The 20,798-nt window shown below is 45.0% G+C and overlaps 1 protein-coding gene across 3 annotated transcripts in view; it reads right to left on the bottom strand.

The window, feature by feature from the left end:
- LOC126260848 (interaptin) overlaps nucleotides 1-20,798 on the bottom strand; it is a 212,946-nt gene that overhangs the window by 164,571 nt on the left and 27,577 nt on the right. Inside the window, exon 1 of one of the 3 annotated variants that reach the window (XM_049958256.1) lies at nucleotides 20,195-20,248. The exons of the other annotated variants lie outside the window; for them this stretch is intronic. Within the exon in view, the coding sequence (XP_049814213.1) occupies nucleotides 20,195-20,233 (39 nt within the window). The 5' untranslated portion in view covers nucleotides 20,234-20,248. Of the gene's footprint in view, nucleotides 1-20,194; nucleotides 20,249-20,798 lie in introns of those variants that run through there. 3 annotated transcript variants of the gene reach the window in all.

The raw sequence follows: 20,798 nt of genomic DNA, 5'->3' as shown, positions 1-20,798 counted from the left end.
TTTGATAAAGATCTGGAATTTGGAGAGAGGGATTCTTCATTTCCCAAAACAGAAGACATAAACCAGCTGCCATAATTGCAGGAAAAATACCTTGCTTAAAATTCCAAGTAAAATGTTGCTGCAGATAATTCTCAACAGGGAGATAAGAAACGAGCAAGCCAGTTTTAGAAGTAACCATTCTTGTATAGACAAATAAACATGCTTTAGAGTTATTATCGAACAATGAAATGAATTCACCACTAGTCTTCAGTTTATTTTTGTAAGACTTTGAAAAGACCTTCATCTCTATTATGAGACATCATATGTGGAAATCTTTGATAAAGTGCACAATATGGAAGAAGATATAGTAACATATATCAGGGAGACTGACAATAACTACACACGCTGAGTCATTCATAGCCCTTCCAGTTAAATCTGGAGTTTATCGCAGATGCGTTTCATCTCCAACTATGTTTTTACTGGTGCTAGACGAAGTGATGAGGAAAGTGGTAGAGGAGGAGAAGAAGAAGAAGAAGAAGAAGAAGAGAGAGAGGTACAATGGGGACTGATTGAGCAATTGGAAGACCTTGAGTTTGCTGCTGACATCTGCCTCCTCTTGCACGACCATGTTGACATGGAAAGAAAGCTGCAGTACCTTGACATGAAGCCAAGACTGTTGTGCTGAAAGTGAATGCTGCTACGACAACAACAGCTCCAGTCTTTATTGCAGGTTGGCAGCCTACAGCCTTGATTTTTGCTGCTGTGAAGTGAAAACAGAATTTATAAATGGTGACAGAGATTACTGATACTTCTTAGGGTCGTGGGAGTTGGGTACACACCATGTGATGGACCTAACCTTCTCTCTTTCATAATTTCAAAATAAGAAAACAAAAAACAACATAAAGCTACATGGAGAACACAGAGCATTCAGTAATGGCTATCACAGTTGCTTGCTAAGATTGGAAATGAAATAAACACACTAGGACAGGGCCGACCCTTCACCCTTAACTGTTTTGTTAAAGGTATCCACACAACAGACCACACAGATATGCTGTTTTGAGATTTGACACAAAGACACTTAACAAATTCTATTTTCCGTATTTTTAGGTTAACTGTAATAGGATCTATGATCCAGGAGGAAGATGTCCAATGATATCCTTGGGCTTTACCCCGGATAGTTAAAAAGTAATTTTCATTAAAGTTCTTTGACACTTTGGCAATGTTTTCATTAGACAATTTTTTTTAATGCTCCTTACTATATTTTAGGCAACGGCCTTGCCGCAGTGGATGCACTGGTTCCCCTGAGATCACCGAAGTTAAGCGCTGTCGGGCGTGGCTGGCACTTGGATGGGTGACCATCCTGCCGCCATGCGCTGTTGCCATTTTTTGGGGTGCACTCAGCCTCGTGATGGCAATTGAGGAGCTACTCGACCGAATAGTAGCGGCTCCGGTCAAAGAAAACCATCATAACGGCCGGGAGAGCGGTGTGCTGACCACATGCCCCTCCTATCCGCATCCTCAACTGAGGATGACACGGCAGTCGGATGGTCCCGATGGGCCACTTGTGGCCTGAAGACGGAGTGCTTTATTATATTTTGATTGAAACTTTGTAATGTATGTGTGTGAAACAAGTTTTTTCATTTTAGATGACAGGTTCTCCACTAAATCAGCAATGTCTGCAGAACACGTGAAAATTTGACAGAATCCACTGATTAAATTCAATGGTGTCATCTTCATTGCAACACTCCTCCTCCAAAAAAACAATAGTTTTGGAATGTATTCTTTTATGTATTATAGTATAAATGCACGGGTTGGGTTACCATCAAGTAGCTCCTTTTTGGTACATGGTAAATTCATCTTCTGATGGATGCTGCGGGCACATACTGTTAGGTTACTACTTGGACCTAGGGCTAGAGCGTGTTTTTCGGCCCCTCCTGAAATCTCATTTTTGGTATCAGATAAGATCTGTAGTGTAGCTTAAGGTTTAGGTTCAGGATGAAAGGTGATAATCTGGTTGTGATGATAGCAAGTGCCAAATAAAGGTTGTGCTATTATGCAGACAATATATTGCAGCAGTCAGCAGCGAGCATAAACAGACGAGAACTTGTCTCTCCAACATACCCTGCACTCTCGCTATCCTGCTGGCCGTAACCTTTTCCCTTCTCTCTACCGTCCACACCATTTATTGTGTGTCCAGATCATGTACTGCCTTCTCCCACCACACTTCTTCCCCCACCCTCCCTTTATTCTTTCAGACCTCTCTTCCCTCCCAGTCTCCCCTTCCTCTCCTTTCTCCCTCCCCCCCTCTCTCTTTTATGCCCTGCCCTCTGAACTCCTTACGTCTTTTTGTGCAGCCCCTGAGGTGTCTGTCATGAGAACTTCCTCACACTACCCTGCTATCCCCTCCTTACATCATAGATCCTTCTCTATCCCTGCTCATCTCCATCTACATAGGCAACCACTCTCAATAATGGATAGTCAACAACCTTGTCGTGGGTGTGTGTGACTGTGTACTTTTGCTACAGAAAGAGCAAGAGTTCTAAAGCTAGTGCATATACTGTTTTCTGTTGCGTACTTCTAAGTGCCACACACCAGTCAGCTAGAGGTGAGTGGTTGCCTTTCCTTTATTTTATGCATTAAATGAGAACTTAGAGCACCTAAAGGAAAAGGAGGGGTATGAGGGAACAAGCCACCCCCGCCCCCCTCCTCCTCTCGCAGGGCCGGTATCCTAAGTTCGCATTTGGTGCATCTGTCACAGCAGAACTGAAGCAGTATTCATATGTGTTTCTGGTGTGACTCATATTCGAACCCTGTGATAGGCCAGGATTACGTACTTCACTCATTTCTAAATAAAAAAAGGAAACAAAATTAGCATACAATACAAAGGTAATAGCAGAAAAAGCATTCAGAAATGGTTACATTGCAAGTGTCATAAACATGGTAGTTCAGCCATGACCTCTACTGATATCTTACACAACCATATCTCAAAACATCCCTCACCTAAAACGGACATGTAAGGGTGAACAAATAACAACAGAGTGACCTGCAACATATACTAATGTTTACATCTGCACCATATTTAATTGCACTTTTCTGTATTTAATGTACCAGGTGTATATAAAGTCTGGGAACACTTTCAATCATTTATCGCACAAGAACTAAACATGTATAGATGCCATACATATTGCATATTGAAAAAAAGCTCTGAAAGTTTTTTTTCTACAAACATTTGATATGCAAACCATGAGTGACTCAGCAGACGCCAATATGGCAATCGAATTCTTGCCATACCCATCCCAGCATGGCATCGTCAACTGTGGCAGCTGCTTCCTGTATTCTCGCCTGGAGCTCTCTACATCACGTGGTAGAGGCGGTACATACACCACATCTTTAATGTGTCCCCGCAGAAAAAAGTCACACAGAGTGACATCTGGTGATTGGGGAGGCCATTTCATGAAACAGATGCACTCGGCATGTTTGCGACTAGCACCATCAGCAAATAACCAAACTACACTGTGGCGGTAAACATTAAAAAAAACTTTCAGAGTTTCTCTTCAAAATGACATACGAGGTGTGGCTAGAAAAAAACCGGACTAGTACTGGTGAAACAATAAAACGAATGCAATAAGGCTGAAAGTCGCGTGGCCTGTCACGTGACTCTCGCTCCGCCTACTGCTCGAGTTTCATCTGCCTCCTGCACTCAGTCTGCCCGTGGCGTCTGTTTTAAGTAGTTGACGTTTTGTCTGTGCGTCGGAAAATGTTGAGTGTACAGAAAGAACAGCGTGTTAACATCAAATTTTGTTTCAAACTAGGAAAATCTGCAAGTGAAACGTTTGTAATGTTACAACAAGTGTACGGCGATGATTGTTTATCGCGAACACAAGTGTTTGAGTGGTTTAAACGATTTAAAGATGGCCGCGAAGACACCAGTGATGACACTCGCACTGGCAGACCATTGTCAGCAAAAACTGATGCAAACATTGAAAAAATCGGTAAACTTGTCCGACAAGATCGCCATTTAACAATCAGAGCAGTGTCTGAGTTAACAGGAGTTGACAAGGAAAGTGTTAGGCAGATTCTTCATGAAAGTTTCAACATGAACAAAGTGTGTTCAAAAATGGTTCCAAAGTGTCTCACAATTGAACAGAAGGAACGCCGAAGAATGATTTGTTCTGACATCCTGGAAAACATTGAAAGTGATCCCACCTTCTTACAAAATGTTATTACTTGCGATGAATCGTGGGTTTTTACTTACGATCCCGAAACTAAACGCCAATCGATGCATTGGAAAACTCCTGGTTCTCCACGACAAAAAAAAAGCACGAATGTCAAAATCGAAATTCAAGGCAATGATGATTTTTTTTTTTTTTTTTTTTTTTTTTTGACATCAAAGGGATTGTGCACATTGATTGGATACCAGAGGGACAAACAGTGAATCAGCATTACTACATTAGCGTCCTGGCTACCCTACGTGAGCGAGTACGGAGAAAACGGAACGATTTGTGGAGAAAAAAGTCATGGATCCTTCACCAAGACAACGCCCCAGCTCACAGTGCGTTGTCAGTGAAGACGTTTTTGGCAAAACACAACATTCCTATCTTAGATCATCCATCCTACTCACCTGATTTGGCCCCCTGTGACTTTTTTCTTTTCCCTAAAGTCAAGTCAGCTTTGAAAGGAACTAGATTTGAGACTGTTGAAGCAGTAAAAGAAAAAGCGACGGAAGTAATGTATGGACTTACCGAAAATGATCTGCAGCATTGCTATGAACAGTGGAAAATTCGTATGGGGCGGTGTAGAGACCGAGGAGGAGAGTACATTGAAGGAGATAACATGAAATTGTAAATAATTGTAAATAAATGTGTTTCCCAGCATCAGTCCGGTTTTTTTCTAGCCGCACCTCGTATGTGTGATATCTGTACAATGTTTGGTTCTTGTGTAGTAAATAATTCAAAGCGTTCCTGGACTTTATGTAAAACCTATACTTTTCATCATAAAAACTAAAATTGTGAGGTGAATTCAGAAAATGTATATTAAATAGGGGACAAGTCTCTAATGTATTTGATTGTGCACTATGTACATTTAATTATTATTAACTTTATTGGCTACAATGGGGAGCTTGAGTCTTTCAGCATTCAATTCTTAATGTCACATCCTCGTGATTGGTTGGTTGGTTGGTTTAAAGGTGGGAGAAAGGACCAAACTACGAGGTCATCAGTCCCTCATTCCTAACAAAACAATGCCACAAGTGTGAGAATAAAACAGACGAGACATATAACACAAAACGGAAAGGAAGGAAAAACCACAAGAACGAAGGGAAGGCAACAAACACTAAAAGGAACAAAAGAGGACAAAAAAACAACACAGACATGCTAGAAACAGAAGAGAGTAAAACACGAAAGCAGATTGATTACAGTGGCTTTTCTTTTTTTTTTTGTGGTTTTAGGGCGCACAACTTCAATGGTCATTAGCGCCCTGACTACGTTAAGAATGCACTGCGAGGCACGAGTTTAAAACAACAACTAAAAGGGAAAACACGATAAAAGACAGACTGACAGGCAAAGGATTAAAAAACAGCATCATCAAATGTCCTTAGAGAGGTTTGTCAAATTGATAAAACGAAGAACGCGAGCAGCTGCTCGTGGGTCATCCGCTAAAATGGCATCTAGAGTACATGGCAGGTTAAGATCTAGACGCAGTGTGTTAAAATCCGGACAGGACATTAAAATGTGGCGGACCGTCAGCAATTGCCCACATGGGCAGAACGGCGCCGGCGCAGCCGTCAGCAGATGGTGATGGCTGAACCGGCAGTGTCCAATGCGTAACCGGGCCAAAACGACCTCCTCCCGCCGAGAAGGGCGGGAGGAGGACGTCCAAGCCGCGGGAAGAGGTTTCAAGGCCCGAAGCTTGTTGTTTGTAAGTGCAGCCCAATCGGCATGCCACAGCGATAAAATGCACCGACAAATTACCCTGCTACAATCCGACGAAGGGACATAACAAGAAGCTGTCCGAGGCTGGAGGACCGCAGCCTTGGCCGCGGCATCTGCAGCTTCGTTCCCAGGGATACCGACATGGCCAGGGACCCACATAAAGCAAACCGGAGAACCGACGTCCACCAGCTGCTGAAGAGAGCGTTGGATCCGGTGCACGAAAGGGTGAACCGGATACCGATCACTGAGGCTCTGGATGGCGCTCAGGGAATCGGAGCAGATGACATAAGCAGAATGTCGGTGGCGGCAGATGTAAAGAACAGCCTGGTAGAGGGCAAAGAGCTCAGCTGTGAAGACCGAACAATGGCCATGGAGCCGGTATTTGAAACTTTGTGCCCCGACAATAAAAGAACACCCGACCCCGTCATTGGTCTTTGAGCCATCTGTATAAATGAAGGTCATATCAACAAAACGGGAGTGGTAGACCGAACCGGGGGTAACCTCTTTTGGGAGCGAGCTGAGGTCAAGGTGAACGCGGACCTGAGCCTGAAGCCAAGGTGGCATGTGGCTCTCGCCCACTCGAAAGGTTGCAGGGAGTGAAAAATTAAGGTGTTGAAGGAGGCGACGAAAGCGAACTCCAGGGGGTAGCAGGGCAGAGACATACAACCCGTATTGACGGTCGAGAGAGTCGTCAAAAAAGGAACGAAAAGACGGGTTGTCGGGCATTGACAGTAGCCGACAGGCATACCGACAAAGCAGTATATCGCGCCGGTAGGTGAGTGGCAATTCGCCAGCATCAGCATGAAGACTCTCTACGGGACTAGTATAAAACGCTCCGATCGCAAGTCGTAAACCCCGATGTTGTATGGAGTTGAGGCGGCGTAAGATGGATGGCCGTGCAGAGGAGTATACGAAGCTCCCATAATCCAGCTTGGAGCGGACGATCGACCGATATAGACGAAGCAGGACGGTTCGATCCGCTCCCCACGACATACCACTGAGAACACGGAGGACATTTAAAGAACGGGTACAACAGGCAGCCAAATATGACACATGTGGAGACCAGCTAAGTTTCCTGTCAAATGTAAGACCTAAAAATTTTGTTGTCTCCACGATTGGGAGAGCAACGGGACTGAGTCGTAAGGACGGTGGGAGAAACTCTTTGTAGTGCCAGAAGTTAATACAGACCGTCTTCTCGGCAGAAAAACGGAAGCCATTGGAGACACTCCAGGAGTAAAGACGGTCAAGAGAATGCTGAAGACAGCGCTCCAGGACACGTGTACACTGCGCGCTGCAATAGATGGTAAAATCGTCCACGAAAAGGGAGCCTGATACATCAGCTGGGAGGCAATCCATTATTGGATTGATCGCGATGGCGAAGAGAGCGACGCTCAAAACTGAGCCCTGTGGCACCCCATTCTCCTGGCGAAAGGTGTCGGACAGGACAGAACCCACACGTACCCTGAACTGTCGATCCATTAAAAAGGAACGAATAAAAAGAGGGAGGCGACCGCGAAGGCCCCATGTATGCATGGTGCGGAGAATGCCTGCCCTCCAACAGGTGTAAGCCTTCTCCAAATCAAAGAACACAGCCGCGGTCGGGCGCTTCCGCAAGAAGTTATTCATAATGAAGGTCGACAAGGTAACCAGATGGTCAACAGCAGAGCGGCGCCTACGAAATCCACATTGTACATTGGTAAGTAGGCGTCGAGACTCGAGCAGCCAAACCAATCGAGAGTTAACCATTCGCTCCATCACTTTACAGACACAGCTGGTAAGCGAGATGGGTCGATAACTGGAAGGCAAGTGCTTGTCCTTCCCTGGCTTAGGAATCGGGACAACAATAGACTCGCGCCAGCATGCGGGAACATGTCCCTCAATCCAGATGCGATTATAAGTACGAAGAAGAAAACCTTTACCCGCAGGAGAAAGGTTCTTCAGCATCTGAATATGAATAGAATCAGGCCCTGGAGCGGAGGACCGTGATCGGCCAAGTGCGTTTTCGAGTTCCCGCATGGTGAATGGGGCATAATAACTTTCACGATTCGAGGAGCGGAAGTTAGGTGGCCTAGCCTCCTCCGCCTGTTTGCAGGGGAGGAAGGCAGGGTGGTAATGAGCGGAGCTCGAAACCTCGGCGAAAAAGCGGCCGAAGGCATTGGAGACATCCTCAGGGGCCACAAGGACGTCATTCGCGACCGTCAAGCCAGAAACTGGCGAGTGGACCTTAGTGCCAGATAGCCGGCGCAGGCTACCCCAGACAACAGAAGGAGGAGTAAAACTGTTGAAGGTGCTTGTGAAAGCAGCCCAGCTCGCTTTCTTGCTTTCTTTAATAATACGACGACACTGTGCACGTAATCGTTTATAATTGATACAATTCGCCACTGTAGGGTGGCGTTTAAAGGTGCGTAAAGCACGTCGACGAGCACGTAAAGTGTCGCTACATGCTGCGGTCCACCAGGGGACCGGTACGCGACGTGGAGAAAAAGTAGGGTGAGGGGTGGAATATTCAGCAGCAGCGAGAATGACTTCCGTGAGGTGTGCGACCTGATGATCGCAGCTTGTGAAGGTTTGATCCTGAAAGGTCGCCCTGGAAGAGAAGAGCCCCCAGTCTGCTTTGGAGATGGTCCAACTAGATGAGCACGGAGAGGGGGTATGCTGCAGGAGATGGATAACACACGGAAGTGGTCGCTCGAATATGTATCGGAAAGTGCATACCACTCAAACCGGCGTGCAAGTTGGGGAGTACATATAGAGAGGTCTAAATGGGAATAGGTGTGAGATGTGTCCGAAAGAAAAGTAGGGGCGCCAGTATTGAGGCAGACAAGATTGAGCTGGTTGAAAAGGTCTGCTAACAGGGAGCCCCTCAGGCAGGATGCTGGAGAGCCCCAAAGGGGATGGTGGGCATTGAAGTCGCCAGTTAACAAAAATGGTGCAGGTAGCTGAGCAATAAGTTGCATCATGTCTGCCCTGGTGACGGCAGATGACGATGGAGCGTAAACGGTACAAATGGAAAATGTAAAAGTGGGGAGAGTAATGCGGATGGCAACTGCCTGCAGGCCGGTGTGCAACGTGATGGGATCGTAGTAAATATCATCCCGGACCAGCAACATAACCCCTCCATGAGCCGGGATACCTACCACAGGGGGTAGGTCAAAACGCACAGAGGTGTAGTGTGCCAAGGCAATTTGATTGCATGGGCGTAGCTTCGTTTCCTGGAGGGCTACGACGAGCGGACGGTGCAAGCGGAGCAGCAACTTCAAGTCCTCTCGGTTGGAGCGAATGCTGCGAATATTCCAGTGAATAAGTGACATCGTAAGAAGAAAAGGAAGATGAAAGAAGGGGTCACCTCGAAGGCCGCTGAGGGCCTGGCTTCGAGCGAGCACTGCCGCCGCTATCAGTAGGCGGACAGTCATCATCCATTGGGTCTATAGGTTCATCGGCCATCTTGGGAAGATGGCCGGGAGGGGGAGCTTCCTCCGCCGGTGAACGGCCAGATGTTCGGCTACCAGCGGTGCGGCCAGGCGAAACGGATGACGGCCTGGGGCGGCAACCGCTGGGTGGCGCAGGAGAAGAAATGCGCCGTGGCGGAGAAGGAGAACTGTGCTTCCTATGAGCCTTCTTGGAAGGACGTTTGGTGGAAGTACCGGTCAAAGGCTGGGAGGTCGAGGTACGTAGGAAGTCTGCACGGGACGGGTCCTTCTTGAAGGCCCGTGCATCAGACTTCTGGGTCTTCGTCTTAACAGAAGCTGATGAAGGGGCTGGTGTCTGTGGGGTGATGGGACGAAGAGGAGACGTCGACCGCGCGATCTGAGCACTGGCCGAACGGACGACCGTGGTGCTGAAGGTCAGATCGCATGTCTGGGTTGCCACCTCCCTGGTAGTCCAAGGAGAGGCGAGGACAGTACTGTATTTCCCCGCTGGGAGCAGCGTGGGCTTCCGACTAGCCAATAGCTTGCGAGCAGCCGAGGTGGACACTTTCTCTTTGACCCGAATTTCTTGGATACAGCATTCTTCCTTATAGACAGGACAGTCGCGGGAGGATGCGGCATGGTCACCCTGACAGTTCACACAACGAGGAGACGGAGGTGGACAGTCACCCTCATGGGCATCCCTGCCACAAGTGACACATTTAGCCGCATTGGAACAAGACTGTCGAGTGTGATTGAAACGCTGACACTGGTAGCAGCGCGTAGGTGTCTGGACATAGGGGCGAACAGAAATAACCTCGTAGCCCGCCTTGATGCGCGATGGCAGCTTAACACTATCGAAGGTCAAGAAAAGTGTCCGGGTCGGTACAAGGTCATTGTTGACCTTTTTCATGACCCTATGGACAGCCGTCACGCCCTGCTCAGCGAGGAAAGATTGAATCTCCTCGTCAGTCAATCCGTCGAGGGAGCTAGTATAGACTACACCACGAGACGAATTCAAAGTTCGGTGAGCCTCCACCCGGACAGGGAACGTGTACAGGAGTGTGGCCCGAAGCAGTTTTTGTGCCTGAAATGCGCTCTCAGATCGCATGTCTGGGTTGCCACCTCCCTGGTAGTCCAAGGAGAGGCGAGGACAGTACTGTATTTCCCCGCTGGGAGCAGCGTGGGCTTCCTACTAGCCAATAGCTTGCGAGCAGCCGAGGTGGACACTTTCTCTTTGACCAGAATTTCTTGGATACAGCGTTCTTCCTTATAGACAGGACAGTCGCGGGAGGATGCGGCATGGTCACCCTGACAGTTCACACAACGAGGAGACGGAGGTGGACAAGTCACCCTCATGGGCATCCCTGCCACAAGTGACACATTTAGCCGCATTGGAACAAGACTGTCGAGTGTGATTGAAACGCTGACACTGGTAGCAGCGCGTAGGTGTCGCGACATAGGGGCGAACAGAAATAACCTCGTAGCCCGCCTCGATGCGCGATGGCAGCTTAACACTATCGAAGGTCAAGAAAAGTGTCCGGGTCGGTACAAGGTCATTGTTGACCTTTTTCATGACCCTATGGACAGCCGTCACGCCCTGCTCAGCGAGGAAAGATTGAATCTCCTCGTCAGTCAATCCGTCGAGGGAGCTAGTATAGACTACACCAAGAGACAAATTCAAAGTTCGGTGAGCCTCCACCCGGACAGGGAATGTGTACAGGAGTGTGGCCCGAAGCATTTTTTGTGCCTGAAAGGCGCTCTCAGTTTCTAGTAATAAGGTACCGTTACGCAACCTGGTACAAGATTTGACAGATCCGGCTATGGCATCTACGCCCTTCTGGATAACGAAAGGGTTGACAGAGGAAAAATCCTTTCCGTCCTCAGAGCGAGAAACGACGAGGAACTGTGGGGCAGGCGGTAGTACTTTTGTCACTGGTGGCGGGTCATGTTTCCGTTTTTGGGCAGAAGTCGAGAGAGATGGAGTGAAATCCATTGCGGAGGAATCCCCCATGATTGCCAGCGTCTCCGATGGCGCGCTCCTTCCTTGTGGGGACCCTCTCAGAGGGCACTCCCGCCTTAGGTGAATGTTTACACCTCAGGTCACACCTCCCGAGAAACAGACGGAGGGACCAATCGGCATGGTCAGAAGGTATCAGCTCAGGCAATCACCCCTCCCTGGGCCTGGCCTTTACCAGGGGGTACGTGCGTGCCTTACATGTCTACCCAGGGCGGGGAATTACGCGTTACCCCGTCACCGGCTACGCGTGCGAACGCGTGGGTCGGCCTTCAGGCACGCACAGGGAGGAAGGAAGAAGAGGAAAAAGAAGAGAGAGAGGGAGAGAGAGGACAGACTGTCTCAAACGCCGAGGCGGAGACTAGAGAAGGCAGGGAGAAGAAGGCAATGAGAAGGCAAGGAGAAGAAGGCAATGAGAAGGCAAGGAGAAGAAGGCAATGAGAAGGCAAGGAGAAGAAGGCAATGAGAAGGCAAGGAGAAGAAGGCAAGGAGAAGAAGGCAAGGAGAAGAAGGCAATGAGAAGGCAAGGAGAAGAACACAAGGGAAAGAGTAAGGAAGACAGTGAGGTGGAGAAGAGCAAAGAAAGGAACCAACCAAAGGAAGGAAGAAACGAGAAGTGAAAAAGCAAAATGACCGCAAATAGAGGTCGTGGAACCGTCCGTCTCCGGACGCAGGCGCTAACGACCCCCTTGAGGGGGTGGGACTCCTTTTAGTCGCCTCTTACGACAGGCAGGAATACCTCGGGCCTATTCTAATCCCCGGACCCACAGGGGGGGATTACAGTGGCTGGCCAACCACGAGAATAAAAAGGGAAAGCCATCCACTCTGAAACACATTAAAACCTCCACCCTAAAATCACTAGGGTGGAGGACACAAAGGGACAAAGACATGTGCTAAAACCTACATAGAAGTATAAAACCCGCTCTCATAGACAAAACGTAAAACTAAAGCTGCTGTGAAGGCATTGTCACCTAACACCGAAGGCAGGGTGCTGAGAAAGTTAAAAGTCTGCCACAGAGCAGTTAAAAGTGGGCAGTCCAGCAAGAGGTGGACGACTGTGATTTGGGGCGCACAGAGAAACAGAGGCGGGTCATAGCGATGGAGTAGGTAACCATGCGTTAGCCACGTACGGCCAATGCAGAGCCGGCAGAGGACAACTGATTCCTTGCGAGAAGCCTGCATGGAAGACTTCCACATATTCATAGTCTCCTTAATGACACACAGTTTGTTGTGCGCGCTGTTATGCCATACCGTCTCCCAAAGCCGGAAAACCCTGCAGTGTAAGACAGAACACAGGTCAGCTTCGGAGATGCCTATCTCCGGAAGCGGTTTCCATGTTGCCTGTTTGGCCAGCCTGTCGGCAAGTTCGTTGCCGGGGATTCCGACGTGTCCTGGGGTCCACACAAACACCACAGAACAGCGGGACTGTCCCAGGGCATAGATGGACTCCTCAATGGACGTTACCAGAGGGTGTTGACGGTAGCACTGGCTGTCTCTTGTAGGCTGTTCAATGAGTCAGTAAACAGGATAAATGGCTCGCCAGGGCATGAGCGGATGTAATTAAGAGCATGAGATATGGCTGCCAGCTCTGCAGTGAAAACACTGCAGCCATGGCAAGGAGTGCTGCTCAATATGTCCTCCATGGACGTACGCAAAGCCGGCATGACCATCAGCCATTGAGCCATCGGTGTAAACCACTTCAGAGGCCCGGAACATGTCAAGAATCGAGAGGAAGTGACAGCGGAGATTGGCGGGGTTAACGGAGTCCTTAGGGCCATGCAAAAGGTATAGACAGAGCTGCGGCTGAGGCGTACACCATGGATGCGTACATGAATGGACAACAAGTATAGGAAGATGGATGGGAGAAGTCCTGGGCAGCAAATTTATAAATCAATGGCTGAGTAACTACCATGAGCCACACTGAAATGTGTGGCAGCCAAAGTATATAAGAGGCAGAGGTTGAATTGCAATAGCAAAGTTTCGACATCTGCCTCGCCCAGTAAGCATGGTACCACACCACAAGGGGTTATGGGCATTAAAATCTCTCAGAAGTAGGAAAGGTTTAAGGAGCTGATCAATCAGTGCAGCTAATACATTCAGGGGTACTGCATCATCTGGAGGGAGATATACATTGCAGACAGTTATTTCCTGCATTGTCCTTATTCTGACAGCAACAGCTTCAAGAGTAGTTTGAAGGGACACATGTTCACTACAGACCGAGTTTAGGACATAAATGCAAACTCCACCTGACACTCCATTATAGTCGCTATGGTTCCTGTAATATCCCTTATAGCCGCGGTGGGCAGAAGTCCACACTGCTGGGAACCAGGTTTCCTGGAGAGCAATGCAACTTAACAGTTACCGTAGCTCAGACAGGCAGTGGAGAAAACCACCACAATTCCACTGTAGGATGACACTGTGAGACTGGGAAGGCACGGAATATTCAATGAGGCAGTTTACGCCTCAGGGTCACCTGCTGCCACTGATTTATTGCCTGAGCAGTCTATATCCATTGTGTCTGAGGGCCTGGTGAGATCTAGGTCCTAAGCGGATGCCGTAATCTCCACCCCATCCTCAGCCCCAGAGCTTATAGGTAACAGTGGTGTGGGTGCCACCGCAATTTCCTTGGTCTTAGGGGTTTTCTTTTTGGACTTCTCTCACTAATCCTTGGGTTTCCCTGGCTGGGAGGACTTCACTGGCTGTCTCCGGGACTGAGAATGAGTGTGAAGCCCCTATGACCAGTGGCTTTTGGACTCTTCTGTCACTGGCGGATGTCGTCTGTCCCACTATAAGAAACCTGGGAAGGGAGTGACCCAAGGGACCCCTTACTCACGAGAGAAGCCTAAGAAGACTTACGCTTCTCCGGCTTAGAAGTGGGGATGGATGTCCCCAATGTTTGGGTTGGGGGGGGGGGGGGGGGGGGGCGAAGTAGGTATTGCAGGAGCAACAAGGAGGGAAATGCCCCCCACCATCAAGGGGTCAGATGTAGTCTTCAGGCTCTGAGAGGTGACCTGGGTTGGCGGAGCTGATGGTGCCAGAACTGTTGTAGTGGCGGTGTAAGACGATGTCGTATGTACAGGATGCAGGCGTTCAAATTTTCTCTTAGTGTAGGTCAGTCTGTCCAGGTCTTGTACTCTACGATTTTTCCTTCTTTCTGGAGAATCCTGCAGTCAGGTGAGCAAGGCGAATGTTGCTCTCCACAGTTGACACACATGCGAGGTGAGGCACATGGAGTATTGGGATGTGATGGGCGTCCGCAATATCGGCATGTGACGCTGGAAGTACAGCCGAACTTCCAGCACTTAAAGCACCGCATCGGGGGAGGTATATAGGGCTTTACATCACACCAGTAGACCATCACCTTGACCTTCTCAGGCAATGTATCACCCTCAAAATCCAAGGTGAAGGCACAGGTGGCAACCTGATTATCCTTCAGACCCCGGTGGACATGCCAGACGAAATGTACACCTCGCCGCTCTAAATTGGCGCGCAGCTCATCGTCGGTCTGCAAAAGAAGGCCTCTGTGAAATATGATACCCTGGACCATATTTAAGCTCTTATGGGGCATGATGGTTACAGAAACATCCCCCAGCTTGTCACAAGCGAGTAACTCCCGTGACTGAACAGAGGATGCTGTTTTGATCAAGACTGACCCAGATCTCATTTTGGACATGCCCTCCACCTCCCCAAACCTGTCCTCTAAATGCTCAACAGAATACTATCATCATGAAAGATTCCCCATCAGGTCTCGAACATACAAGGTACCAGGGTGAATAAGATTTCCTGCCATCCTCAGCCTGATGTTCCTCCCACGGTGTGGCCACAGAGAGAAACAATTTGGGGTCGTACTTCTGTGTGTTGAATTGAGCTCGTGACCACTTAAAGACTGATGGTGTTTCACCACCAGCAAGAGATGACGGACTACGCTTCATCGCGTGTCATCCACCCTGATGCCACCCACTCCGACGAGAGGCCCTCCCCACAGGTGACACCCAGCCACAGCAAAGGCCTGGCCCAGAGAGCTGGGCATCTACCCCTTGGCATAAGTGGGTAGGTAACGGCGCAGGCATCAGCAGAGCGATCCCTGTGTGGTCGGGGGCTACAACCAACAGGGTACATGGCGGCCACACCACAACAGACTGGCTACAGTGCTGGGTATCAGGTGCAAAGAAGTCCACGGTCATTGTCGACGCAGAAATCGACACTGCATAGTGCATGGTCGAAAACGCACCCAGGAAGGTGTCCTCGCCCAAGAGATGGAGAATGGGCAGGATTGCAATGCGGTGACGAGAAAGTGGGCTAAAGATTTCAATGCACGATTGACACGATGCACCTTGTAAGGCGCCCTTCACCAATTGGCTTGTTCTTCGGGAAAATTTTGAAGAATGGAAGTCAAACCCTACAGGGGACCATCACATAAAGGCCGAAACATGTGAAACTCCTTTTATTCACCTCGTACGACAGGCAGGAATGCCTCGTGCTTATTTTAACCCCCGTCCTTATGATTCACTCAGTACAGTGTCATTCTTTTGATTACATTTTTCTCAATGTGTCTAAATCTTTATATTCCTACATGTCATTTCCACTGAAAATTTGTCATTCTCTGCACACGTTACCGAAGTCCAATGACTAAAATCTTGCTGAATTTCTCAGATACACTGCTGTCCCGTTGTCTTTCCCAGATTTCTCATCACAAGTTGGTGTAAAATGCTTTTTCCTTGCATTAACAAGATGTGAAAGAAATAATGAATTCTTTTCTTCTTCATTATGCTGGTGATTGGATCAATATAAGGAATATTTTTCAATCTCTTTTGGCCAGGTATTTTTTTCTTTATGCTAGTTCTGATGACTCTTCTTACAGTTTTGAGGAGCTGATCAGTTCTTTCATTTTTACTTACAGGGTTTCACACACATAAGTGACTTCCACAAGTGTTACAGTTTTATTGTATTACATCTTGGTGTATAGTGACAAGTGTATTTTATTATATGTTGACCATGTTAGAAATTGAGCTTTTTCTTTAAATTTGTTGATTCTATTAATCAGTGTTTCTTACTTAAGTTGCACTCTATGATTTCTCCAAGATACAACTATGTTAATTTTACGATTCTTTATGAAGGCTTCACTTACACACAGAGGTTTCGAGGGAACGATTTCAGTTTTCTCAAACGAGACTTTAAACACTTTTTTACAACAATGTTTTTGAGACTTGTGTCTGGCAGCAGCATCTTCCATATCAAAAGCTAAGAGAATTAAATAGTATATTATGTACATGATGACACACAACCTATGATAAATGGGAGTCCACCACATATCTTTTCCCATTAAATTGCACAATTTGAGACAGGTTAAACAAGATTTGAAAATAGGCCTACCTACTTTAGTTTCATTTTTAAAATTTAAACCATTTCATGTAAATTGCTTACAATCAAGCATTTTCTTTCTCTGAAATTGGTTTTTTCCCCTTTGCTTATCACATCCTTCATACTTGATGAGACTATTCATACAACAACTGAATTTGTTTCTTCTTTGTAGCTTGGTGTAAATTATTCTTTACATTTTCATCCAGCAAGTCGATACAAGCAGGATTTTTTCTACAGTAGTTTCTAATCTAGTACAACTTCTTGTACTTCAACATCCAAAGTAACTTTAATTTTCTTTTTTATTTGCAACCCAGTTACAAAGTTTTGGAGTACATTCCCCTTTTTACAGTAGGGTGAAGTGGGGTAAGTGTAACCATGGGGTTAGTGTAACCACGGCTTATGGTGCCTTAAAGAAGCTGTATTTTAACCTCAGACCTATCACACATGTTAATTTACTCCTTTCTTTGTTATATTTAACCATAAGTTGTCAAATCTGACATAAATTGGTAATTAATTTTTGGACTTGAATTGACGTCTACATTTTCACTCTGCGAGAGAGTGACATGCTCAGAATTTGGTGGTCTGTCATTTTTGCAGTTTTAAAGATAACTGCACAATTTTTTGGTTACAAACTAACTTTTGCATGACAATTTCAAATATGAGATTCGTTTTACTCTACTGATAAAGCTCTTGATATGCCAGGCATGGTTACACTTACCTCAACTTTTTCCCATGTGGAGCAAGTGTAACCAATTGGCTGGGGCAAGTGTAACCAGGGGGTGTTACACTTGCCCCAAACAAACTTACCGAAACATATTTATTTATTTAAGCCATCACGCTAGATCAACTAAACTGGCCTTCCTGTGTGTGAAATCTACTTGGGACCAAAAGTTAACTCATCACCAGAGACATCATCAAGGGGTAAAAATTAGCAAACGTGACTTTTCCAATCTCCTCACTGCTGTATGGAATGAAATACCACCTGAATTGTTGAAAAGTGGTTTTCAAAAAGCAGGAATATTCCCTTACAGTAGAGAAATAATTGATAAAACTAAATATGATCCAGAGGCATATAAAAGATATGTAGCTCATACTAAATCTTTGGCAGAAACAAATCCATTGCCAACTCACGATAATGCAGCCATAGACTGTGTGGAAGCTACGTCTCTAACAGAAAGTACTCAGATTTTTGGGAAGCTTCCAGCTTTCAACCTCCAGAATTTTACAGGTCTACATCTACTGAGCCCTGTAGTTCTCCCAGTATCAGAGTTCTTTCTCAACCATTCCCAAGCTAACCAATGTTTCATTATGTTCTGGAACTTCTGATTTGTCATTTGAAAGGTTATTATTGGAAACAGTCCAACAGTGTAGTCCCACTGGTAAAACAAAAGGATTGCAGCAGGAGCTGAAGTTATCACTTTTCAAGATGCCATCTATAAAGAAAAAGATTTTAAAGGAAACAAGAATAATAAGGAGAAAGCAAGACAAAAAAAGCATCATCGGCATAAAAAATGGCTTGGTAATGAAAAGTAAATCTTCCAAACAAAGTGCTGTTACTTTATGCGAAATAGCATCTCAGAATGTCGTGGAGGAAAAAAATAAAAAAAAAAAAATCCCTGATTGCTCATGTGGGTAACAAGAAAAAAAGACTGGAAGTTGAATCAACATGTGAAGAAAGTGAAACTGAAGGAGGCCTATCTTTAATAAGTAGTGATGAAGATGATAACACTGGATGATCTCAAGAAAGAAATGATAAGCTGTGAAGAAGAAGAACTTTTTTGAAGCCAAAGATAAAAGTGCAGTTGGAAACTATGTTCTAGTAGCTTTTGCAACAAAATGTAAGAAAGTTCATTTTATTGGCCAAGTTACCAAAATTATTGATTTAGGAGATCCAGAAGTGATTTTCCTCAGATGCAAAAATAAGACAAAGCATGGCACCACATTCTATTGGTCTGATAGAAGAGATGAGACGCAAGTTCCCTCCTCTGATATCATTTCAGTGCTGCCTGAGCCTACTTTGGGTCACAAGGGAGACCTGACATTTGGTGTTACATATGATTCATACAACATTCAGTGACTAAATAATAGTTAGGGCCTAAGTGTGAATATAATAAGTTGAATTAGGGCAGTTTAGCATTAAACACAAATTGCCAACAACTTTAATTCAATTACCATGAAAAATAATAGAAAGTGAACTTATAAAGTGATTTTTTCCTTTTCTCTTGAGACTAGATATTTTATTATTTTTGTTAAATTGCCTAATAAAGAAAAAATATTACTTTTGTAGAATTTAAACTAATAAATTACTGGCCTAAAACAAAAGTAAATCATCTATGATGCGTTCTGTTTCAGTGTTTTATGGTTTAGGCTAACATTTATTTTTTAGTTTAGCTAATATTTTCTGTGTATTTCATAATATACAAAGAGGTGTGTGCAAAAAAGTTCATATCTTGAGTAAAATTTAAGATATTTTAATAATTTAAAAATCCTCAAATTCAGTAAAAATTGGGTAATCAGGTCACTTACCCCAAGTCCCTTTTACAATGCTCGGTATGGGTGCAAGAATGAGGGGGTAACACTTGCCCTGAACCATGGGGCAAGTGTAACCTCACAACACAAAATTTTGAAAACAATTATTTTACCATATAATTTTTTCTTTCAAAAACAAAATGTATATTGTTTAAAAGTCAATAAGTCAAACTTTAAGCATGAGAAATTTCACAATCATATCTTCAATAAGAATTGGCAATTTGGTGTCAAAGTTGAACTATGCCAAAACGTGGTTACACTTACCCCACTTCACCCTATTCACTAAGAACATGTAACGTCAAAAGTGAGCACTCTACTTACGAGAGAGTAGTGCCTAAGGAATTCATAAAGTCAAAAAATATGGCTGCCAACATACAAATATTTGAAGATTTTTCCAGTGGTTACACAGCTCGCTCACTGGTTTTTGAACAAAATATTTATTATGGAGTATAAGAACACCGAATACTTAAGAAAAATATAAAAGTGTGTTACAAAAACATTAGTAATTTTTTATAAACATATGAAAGACGGCTGATCTTGTAAGACGACTGAATAAAAAATATTAATAAATTTGCATTAGAGCACAAAAAATATCAAAGGAACATAAAAGCTACTAATTTTATTTGCCCATATAATAAGTCATGTTTTGAAAATTATTCAGGATGTCAAATTTGGGGGTGTAGATTTTTTTCCTTTTGTGATGATGTATTTATTTATCAAAACTGTAAGCAGTGGGTTTACTCTGAGATGTTAGGTAATTTTGTTTCCAATACATACTACGACCAAACTTCAAATAGATTCTTTGATTTAAAAAAAAAGTGATTTATTTTTAAAATGTTAACAAGTGTCATTTTGTGCCACTGCAATGTTAAAAAATATTGGAACTTCCAAACTCTGGAAAGAAACCTTCAAATTTGTTATCCCCACAAGCCAGGTGTCATTCAGATCTGATATGGTATGCATATAAATACCTGGAATGACCCATGTGGATACTTCAAGCAAATGCTCATGCATCACTATCATGTATGCAGTAGATTCAAGTTCCAAAATTGTTCAAGGCTGAAGAAAAGATAGCAATTCTTAAGCATAGCATTGGCAAATGTATGTTTGTTTATGTTTTATATTACTGGCAATTCTCAGTTTTAGAAAGATACAAAAAGTGTCTATCACTGAATGCATTAAATAACAATTGCCATATCACTGATAAAATCTTTCTCTAAAACTGTTGGCATTACTGGAATTTCCAGGAAAGAACTTATAACAAGAAACTAGTGGAGCAACAACATTCTTTGTCAAACTATTATTTATCTGGCTATGCTTTCGTTGAAATTACAGTTTGTATTATGCAAAGGCTCCAAAAGATGTTAATAAGACGACGGCTACACTTTTATTTCAGTTTTTATGAAAAATACTGAATTCATATATGTATTTTTATCAAAACAAGGGGCGACCAAACACAAAATTTGCGCTTTACACATACGTGCCAACTACTGGAACGAAGATACGCTTCAAATGTTTGTTGATGTAAGAAACAAAATGCAATAATATTACAGATAAAAATTATCAACATACCGC

This window comes from Schistocerca nitens, chromosome 5 (assembly GCF_023898315.1).
Source record: "Schistocerca nitens isolate TAMUIC-IGC-003100 chromosome 5, iqSchNite1.1, whole genome shotgun sequence".
NCBI classification, from domain to species: Eukaryota; Metazoa; Arthropoda; class Insecta; order Orthoptera; family Acrididae; genus Schistocerca; species Schistocerca nitens.
Note: the sequence above shows the minus strand (reverse complement) of the source record. Positions and strands in the feature narration are given on the sequence as shown.